The sequence below is a fragment of the Belonocnema kinseyi genome, chromosome 5, assembly GCF_010883055.1.
Source record: "Belonocnema kinseyi isolate 2016_QV_RU_SX_M_011 chromosome 5, B_treatae_v1, whole genome shotgun sequence".
Taxonomy (NCBI): Eukaryota; Metazoa; Arthropoda; class Insecta; order Hymenoptera; family Cynipidae; genus Belonocnema; species Belonocnema kinseyi.
This window is the reverse complement of record NC_046661.1, coordinates 87622904-87632484: the sequence shown is the minus strand read 5'-3', so window position 1 is coordinate 87632484 and position 9581 is coordinate 87622904. Positions and strand designations below refer to the sequence as shown.

General features: G+C 34.2%; 1 protein-coding gene across 1 annotated transcript in view; it reads right to left on the bottom strand.

The window, feature by feature from the left end:
• Nucleotides 1-704: 704 nt before the first annotated feature.
• Nucleotides 705-9581, bottom strand: part of LOC117173492 (microtubule-associated protein futsch-like) — a 42973-nt gene continuing 34096 nt past the window's right edge. Inside the window, exon 4 of the mRNA XM_033362105.1 lies at nucleotides 705-5838. Within this exon, the coding sequence (XP_033217996.1) occupies nucleotides 2221-5838 (3618 nt within the window). The 3' untranslated portion in view covers nucleotides 705-2220. The remainder of the gene's footprint in view (nucleotides 5839-9581) is intronic.

Below are 9581 nucleotides of genomic sequence, written 5' to 3'. Positions count from 1 at the left end.
AATTTTAAACAAAAAAAAAGGTGTATTTTCAACGAAATAGTTGAATTTTTAATTAAAAAAGAACAATTTTTATCTAAATTGTTGAATTTTCAACAAGAAAATATAAATTTTTAACCAAATTGATGAATTGTCAAACATAAAGATCAATTTTCTACAAAAAAAGGCGATTTTTTCACAAAATACATCAATTTTCAAATAACTGATTAATTTTTTAAATAAATAAAAATTACATAATTGATGATGATTAAACTGAGATAATCTGACAAATCAGAGACTGTAATACTTGAATTTTTGACCGAAAATAAGAAAAAAAACCCATTAACTTGCAAATAAAAAGATAATTTTCTACAAAAAAAAATCAATTTAAACAAAAAATGTGTATTTTCAACGAAACAGTTGCAATTTCAACCAGTTAAATTTTTAAATAAATAAAAATTACATAATAAATTATGATTAAACTGAGATAATCTGAAAACCCTACGACTGTAGATAAAGTAGAAATCAATTTAAAATATTGATTAAATTATTAAAATAATAATAACTTGAATTTTACTGTCATCAGGAGTAAATTTCCGGTTTCCCAGTCAAGTCGCCACCCTGAAAATGCAACTCAATGCCTGTGGAAGAAATAAAAAACATCGAGAATGATGAACCAGATGATAATTTGATGATGTCGTGAAAAGAAAAAAGAAAAGAGCGAAAAATCATGGACTTAACTGTATATTTGTGCAGCACCGTCAACAAAAATGATATAAAACTCGCGAAATACTTAACAGAATTGTCAGCGTTAAATACTAAGATTAATACTACATAAAATTATGTATGATCGGATTCGTCACAATTTCCAAGATAATGCAGGTAAAATCAGATTATGAAATTTCTAGTGAAGCGAGAAATTGATTGATTGATTTACTTCTTCAAAACTAACACAATACGCTCACCACAATTTTTTTTTTTAATTTTATTTATGCAATATTCCAGTGCTACGATCTTCTTCTTCTTCACTTAATTAAGTAGAATCACTTTGTAAGTAGTTGCGTTATTTCAATCGAAATAAAATTAATTAATCTAATTCTACAACTAATTTCAAACACAAAAGTTATATTACAAAAACACAAAAGCTCAAGAATTTAGATCCGATAAAGTCAAAAATTTTGATCCCGAGTATTCAACTTATCACCTTATTTTTTAATTATTCTCTTTTCTTTTTGGAATGAATATTCAATTTACTTTCAATAGACACACCCGATTTTTGTAAAATCATACCAAAAAAAGAAAAAGACGAATCAATTTTAATTTTAAAAAACCTCGACTCGAAAAATGTAATTGCACCATCATTTTGAAGATTCGCGACTAACAAAAAAAAACTTTTTTAAAAACATAATTTTCAAATAAAAAAAAAAACACAAAGTACTAATTGATTCTAAAATTTAAAAAGAAAAAATGAAAAAAGCTGTTTCGATAATTGAATATTATCAAGTTTTTGACTCTCTTAACTCCTTATTCAACAAACATAGAGAAATCACATTACTTACATTTTTATTACATGCATTTCAAGGGCGTACAAACACTTTGTACTTTAATTACATACATTTCTCTCCATTCTCGGCTCTTTCAAACCAAATTCAAATTCATCCGATCCCATATTTTCTTCTGCTTCTTCTTTTTCTTTTTTTTTTTTCATACGAAAGACAGAAAAAAAAACAACTTATAAACCAAGAATTCGGAGGTGTGCAAGGATGCCATGATACTATTTACATCCAAAGTGGTAAATAAAAACGAATTTATAGAATATGAAATCTCTTAACTCTAAGTTTTCTTGCTATCATTATAACGGAAAGACTTGATAACAATTCTTTCCAAAAATTATTATTCCGCTGGCCAGAAATCGAATCTCGTTATTATTATTTTTTTTTTATCATTAAACAACAATTTCAGCTTTTTAGACATACCTTCTTTCTTTCTTACTTTTTTTCTGTTTGTTTGTTTGTTGAATAATCTACGTATATTTTATATATATATATGTATATGTTAGGTGCATATATCATCATATATCATTACACGTATATATAAAATCTGATCTTTCCCTCAAGAAAAAAAAAACAAAAAAAAAAAAAACCACGTCCAAAAAACTTTCACAGAGTCTAGATTCGAGAATTACAATGTACAGAGAAAGACGAATCGCGCGCGCTTTTTTTTTCTCTTTCTTAAATTTCAAACTCACAAATTGGACTCGTCCGTATCCAAAATTGGCATGTCATCTCCATTTAAACCGTCATTGGATATCTCCTCAAGATCCTGCGACGGAATATAGCCAGTCGCTTTCACCGTCTCCTTCTCCACTTCCGTTGTCGCGAGATCGAAAACTTCCTGAAGAACCTCCGTCACTGCCTCTTCTGCCGTCGCGTTCTCATCTGCCAACGCGTTCTCATCTGCCAGCACATTCTCATCTGCCAGCGCGTTCTCATTTACCAACGCGTTCTCATCTGCCAGCGCGTTTTCTTCATTTTCGAGTCTCGACGTCTCAATCTCTTTCACAATTTCCGTGGTGATGTCCTCGACAATTTCCGACTCAATCTGTACTTCACTGATAATCTGATCAACAACTTCACCAGGATTCTCGACTTCCAGCCCATTTTGAACAACATCGGCAATCACCTGGGGCAAATGTTCAAAAAGATCATCGCCAATTATCTCATCCTCGGCAATTTCTTCCGTTTGAATGATGTCCTCGGTAAAATCAATTGTCTCAATTGGATTCTCGATAACTTGAGCCACCTCCATTGCCTCGGCTGGCTTCTCCGATTCATTGTCGATAATCGGAATCTCAACCTCGTCCCTTGTCGGTGTGGAATGTCGGGAAATTTCAACAGCATTCAATTCCTTGCTGGAATTTTCCTCCTGCACTGGCGATTCTGTTGAATCTTTCACTAATTCTATCGGCGCAATTTCCTCCGCTAAAGATTCGTTTGCTGTGTCCTCTTTCGCTGCAATCTCTTCCACCAAAGGTACTTTTGCCGCGTCTTCTTTCACCGCAATCACTGCCTCCAGAGGTTCTTTTGCCGCGTCTTCTTTTGTCGCGTCTTCTTTCGCCGCGTCTTCTTTTTCTGCAATTTCTTCCTCCACTGTCATTTCTTTTGCCGCCTCTTCTTTCTCTTTAATTTCTTCCACTACAGATTCTTTTGCCGCGTCCTCTTTCTCTGCAATTTCTGCCTCAAGAGGTACTTTTGCCCCTTCCTTTTCCAAAGATTCTTCCTTCTCAGCTGGTTCAGCATCAAGCTCCACTGTCGTCAATTCGACACCACTTTCCTGCGAACCTTCATTATAGTCGACCTTGAAATCCTCCTGACTTCCCTCCTCAATCGATTCGCCCTTCTCTAAAATCTCCTTCTCCAAAACATCCTTATCTAAAATCTCCTTATCGGAAACTTCCTTATCCTCTAAAACCTCCTTGTCTACCTCCTCGTCAGGATCGACCGCGGAACTCGCCGAGTCGGCAACTTCGTCAATCACCTGAAGCTCTTCTCGCTGAAGAAGATCCTCAAGATTCTCACGATCTTCATCCTGCGACTGAGAATCCTCGTCCTGACTCTTTTCCTCCTCAGTCTTGTCTTCCGGTGCTGCTTCCACTCGATCAGCAGATTCCGCATCTTTAATTGATTCAGTGTCTTTGACTGATTCGGATTGATCTTTGATTGGTTCGGCTTTATCGTCCTTTTCTACGGTTTTATCCTCCTCCAAATCCTTCGTTTCCACCTCTCTCGCCCCCTCCTTCTCCTTCTCAATCGGCTCTATCGTCTCTTGAACTGATTTTTTCTCTTCAAGAGCCAACACTTTCTCCCCGGACTTTTCAGCCTCTCCATTTGTTTCCTCGGGCTCCTTACTTTTCTCAATCACCTCGCCCTCTTCCATACTCGCGTCTTTAGCTTCCTCCTCGACGAGCGCCAATCTTTCACTCGGCTCCTTCTCCTTCTCCTCAACAAGCGGCGTCTCTTCAACGATCATCTTCTCGTCAACAATCACCTTCTCTTCAACAATCACCCTCTCAAGTATAATCTTCATAATCTTCAAATGCGACTCCTGGTGCACACCGTACTCCTTGCAGTCAATAAAATCACTTTCACAGGCCGCACAAATGTAGGAAGTTCGTTCAAACACCTCCTCCTTCCTCGGCCGTCCCTTTCCTCTTTTGGCAACACTCGGCTTCGGAACAATCGACGAGGGACTTTTGAATTTCGGACTCTCCGCCTTGACAACACTCCTGCCTCCTTTTTTCGAACTGGCGGAAGGCGAGGTGGCATCCGAACCCGCCGAAACGACAGAATTACTTCGTCCGCTCCTTTTTCTTTTTACAAGATCCTCCGTTTGCGACGAGTCTTCACTGTGAGCTGACTCACTGTCCTCTCGAATTCTCGCCTTTCGAACTGGCCGAGTCGCCAATTTTGTCGCCTTGGTGCTACCCACAGACTCCACGGAACTGCTTCTACTTCGCTTTGTTTTTGGAACATCCGAGTCCGAACTCTGATTGCCATTTGCTCGTTTTAGCCTTTTAGATCCTGATTTCTCGACTGGAGTTGGCTCCTCCACGGAATCTGATTTAGCCACCGGAGCTGGCTTTTCCACCGGATCTGGTTTCTCCACTTCTGGTTTTTCCACTGGAATTGACTCCTCTACGGGGGCTGGTTTCTCCACGGGATCTGGTTTCTCAACTGAAGTTGACTTCTCCACCGGAGCTGCTTTAACCGCAGGAACCGTTTTAGCCGCAGGAACCGTTTTAGCCGCAGGAGCCGTTTTAGCCGCTGGAACCGTTTTAGCCACAGGAGCCGGTTTCTCAGACTTGGCTCTTTGTCGTCTTGCCGGCTTTTCCTTGAGCTTCTCTTCCTCAACCTCTTCAACTTTCTCCTGCTTCTCCACTTTTCCGCCTCTCTTCGGTCTTTCATTTTTCTCCGTGCTTTCAGCTTTTTCCACCCTACTCGCTATTGGTTTATCGTCATCGGAAGTTTCAACAGCCACATTGCTGGCTTTGCGAGTTCTTTTCGATATTACACGAGTCGGCTCTTTCGCTTTCGCTACCTCTTTTATTTTCGCAGTCTCCTTTGCTTTTGGAACCTCTTTCGCTTTAGCAACCTCTTTTGCTTTGGCAACCTCTTTGTTTTTGGCAGGTCGACCTCTTCTCGGAGCTTCCTTTATCTCGGGAAGTTCTTTGATCTCGGCAAGTTTCTTCGTCTCGGCAACTTTTTTCGTCTCAGCCACTTTCTTCGTCTCGGCAGTTTTCTTCGTCTCGGCAATTTTCTTCGTCTCGGGAAGTTTCTTCATCTCGGGAAGCTGTTTCAGCTGGGCCTTTGTTTTTGTACTCGATCGGCTCTCGCTGCCGGAACTGTCGTCCGTGATTGTGTAAACGAGTTTACCATCCTCGGATTTGTCGACGCGATATGGTTTCGGTTCCTGGCTGTTGGAAGTAATGTCCTTTAAAAACACTTTGCACGTTTTCGGATCGATATTTTCACTCGCGTTCCTCTTGCGCTTGTTCTTGCGCGTGTCCTTGTCGGGATCCATTCGAATCCAGCAATCTTTGCAGACTGTGCGCCCCGTTCGGTGAATTCTAAACATGTCCACCCCCTTCTCGGTTTCAGTTTCGCACTCGTCGCAAAAGCGGTTTTTCGTCTTTTTACTGACCTTGTCGCCACCGGCACCGGCGCCGGCAGCGCTCGTCTTTCCGGAAGCTTCGCGTCCGCGTGCCATTGTGTTTGAGTCGCTCTCCGTGTCGGACGGTGTGTGTAAGTCGATCCTGGGACCTTTTACGTGCGTTGTCTTGCGACGAACGATGAACGTCCTTGTCTGGAAAACAAAGTCAAGAGATTGTATTGAATTTGAGATGTAGCTAACTAATATCATGCTAGCAGGCCTCACAGTCCCCATGGGATAAAATATAGGGCCAAAGGGTAATTTTTGCAACTTTTTCGCGCTCAAAAGGTAACAAATTCAGGTAAACTTCATAAGACTTTGAAACCATTCAAGTTAAATTCAAAAGAATTCAAATGAATTGGGAAAAATTTTTCATTAAAAAAAAACCAATTGATTTCCGTACAATTGGAATGAATTTAGAGGAATTTGAGGTAAATGAGAAAATTTAGGTGAAATGCATACAAATTCAAGTTGAATTAAACAAAAAATTCTAGGGAATTCAAAAGAATTTGATGAAATGCCTTAGAATTCAGGGTGAGGTTAAAAGAATTTAGGATCAATAAAATAAGAACTTTTAAAAACCAAAAAAAATCCTACGATTGAAGTAGAATTGAGTAAATTTAGAAGAATTCAAGTGAATTCAAAAAATTCTAGAGAATGCTCAAATATTTAAAAGAATTCAGGAATGACAGTAAAATTGGAGGGAATTTCACAGGAATTTAAGGGAAATGAGAAGAATTCGATAAAAAGCCATAAAAATCAAGCTGAATTTAAAAACCATTTAAGCGAATTGAAAACAATGCTAAAATATGAAAAATGCATTAAATTGAGTATGTTTGAAATAAATTTAGAAAAATTAAAGATAATTCAAAAGATTCGAATGAAATTCCTAAGATTTTAATGTGATTTTTAAAGACTTTAAGATGAATTCAACAAAAACTTGTTAAAAATTCATTAAATTGTATGAATTTAGAAAAATTCAAAAGATTTCAGGGAAAATTGGGATCTTTTAAAATATCATCAACTATTTCAAAGTTTTTAAAATTTCTTCAAACTTTTGACATAAATAAAAAAAAAGTGATAGAAATCTTAAAATTTCTACAAATATTTCAAATCCTTTGTAATCCCATTAAATTACTCAAATCCATTCAAAATTTAGTTCTAAACTTTTAAAACAACCTAAAATATTTTTAAAACTTGAAAATCTTGAAATTTTTTTAAAATCTCGAAAATGCCAAGGCAATTGAAAAAATACATTAAAATATTTCAGAGTGAGCGTTTTAATCGACGAAATAAATTTCCGGTCATTTCCCGGTTTTTTCCGGGTTCGCAAACATTTTTCACGGTCAATGAAATTTAAAAAATGGAACAATAAAGCTAGAAAATTCTTCACTCGAAGTAATAAAAACTGAGCTTTAAATTAAAGCACTCAAAGTGGAACTGCTATATTTTGAACTTTTAAAATAGAAATTTAAAAGTTTTTAATTAAAAAATTTTGTATTCAAATGCTCAATAATTTACGCGCATAAAATTGAAGGTACTGACTTTTCCAGTATAAAAAAAGATAAATCCACGTTATCATTTTCAATGCTCTAAACTAAAAAATCAATCAATGAACTTTAAAATTTTCAAAATTATATAATTTTAAGGAATTTTAAGCTTAAAACATCAAATATTCAAAAATTGAACAAATTTTAACTGAAAACTTCTTAAATTAGAAAATTCAATTATTTTCTTTTTAAATAGTTTAAACATCCTTGGAAAGCATCAAAATAACTTTTCATTGTGAAAAATTATTTTAAGAGAATATTTAGTAAGTTTTTCAAAGATTTAAAAAAAATTTGAACAAAGATTCTAGAAGATTTTAAGAAAATTTTCTAAAATTTGCATGATCATTTTTAATCAATTTAAAACTCCTAAATATGTCTTAAAATTACTCACATTTTTTCTACAAATGTTAATTTGTAAATTATACATCAAAATTTAAAAATTTCACTTACCAATTAAGCATTTTTCAAATACAAAAATTAAAATTGTTCGAAATTTTAACGATTCTCGGTTTTCTAGGTCAAACAATTCAGTTAAAGATTCTTTACTTTGAAATATTTCGTTTCAATTGACTTGTCTTAAATAAAAATTCAAATATTGCTAAACATTCAATAATTACTCTTTTTTTTTAATTAAAAGATTTCAAATTGAATGTGTTAAAAGTTGAATATTTTAGACGGAAGGAATATTTTAAATTTAATCAAATCCTTTAATTAAGAATATACTATTATGAAGTTATTTTAAAGTTGAAAATAGTCTATAAACTTTCAGTCACACGTTCACATTTGTTTATTGACTAATACTTTCAAATTGAAATCGTTTAAGTTTTAACGTTAAAATCTGAAAATTCTTAAATTTTGAACTAATTTAAAATCGTTTTGTCAAATCGTTTTTGTTTATTTTTTATTACTTAAAGTACAGATACATTAAGAACATTTATTTATCAAATAAAAATGTTTTTATCCAAAATTTTCAACATCAAAGGCTTTAATTTTTTATTTGTTCAAGTCTTTAAGATAGCATTTACTCATTCTATAAATCAAAAATGTAAGCTTAGAAATAAAAACTTTTAATTTAAAATTTTTAAAATAAAAAAATTTTGAATTACGCATTGTAAGCTAAATAATAGCATAATTGAAAATATAACAATTCCACTAATTATTTAAAAGCGGTTAAAATCGAACGTGGACCGATTTTCCTTCTACAAATTTGTCAAATTCCCGTGTCAAAAAAATGCACTGTCATTTCGCGGTTTTTCCCGGTCTCAAAAAAATCCCGGTTTTCCGGTTCACCGACCACCCTGATATTCAAATCCTTTGATCAATTTATTAATTAATCCTCAGGATCAGTTAAATAAAATCTTTTTAAAAATCATTTGAATTAAGTAGAATTGAATACATTTAGAAGAATTCCTATAAATTAATTTTTTTTAAGAGTCAAAAGAATTCAGAATAAATTAATGAGAATTCAGGGTATTTTCCAAACAATTCAAATGTTAGAAATCCTACGAAATACCTTACCTTTCTTCAATAAATTCTTTAAAAACCATTAAAATACGTAGGTCACTCTGAAAGTTCCCGGAATGAATAAAAAAAAACAATTTTTTAAACGCAATCTGTATTATAACTTTTCAAAATAGTCTTCACTAACAGATGTACAGTTGTGCATACTTTGACTGTCATTTAAAGACATTTTATATTACTTAAAAAAAAAAAAACAATATTTGCGCGTGACCGTTTCTACAATCTCATTCCAGAAACTTTTAGAATGACCCATGTATTATTATATCCCGTGAAATTTTATGAAATCTGGCAACATTTCCTGAAATTCTGGCAAATTTATTAAAATATCTTGAGAGCTTTAAAATCCCTTAAAAACATTGAAATCCTCGGAAATCTTCTAAAGTCTTTCTAAATATATTAAAACCATATAGGTCCTTCAAATCGTTACATTTCTTGAGAAATTAAAAAAAAAGTATTTATCCTAAAATATTTGAAACGTATCGAAATACCTTCAAATTAATGATATTAAACAAAAAAATAGCATGGAATCTTTTAAAATTCCCTGAAATATTTCAAATCAAAAGCTCTTGACTCAACTGAATATAGGGTACAATAGGGGATACAGGGACCTGTCTGTGAGGCCTGTGCTAGTTTCTACATATTAAATTGAGTGCTTAACTATATTTAAAATCTTTTATATTATCAGGCATGGTGCCCAGCGATTCCTAGGAGAAAAAATTCAAGGTCTTTTCCAGGTTCTCCGGGTCAAGAAACCAGGTTTTTCGATGTCTCCTTTTTTTATATCAAATAATCAAATAACAGTCCGTTATAAATGTTGTCAAATAT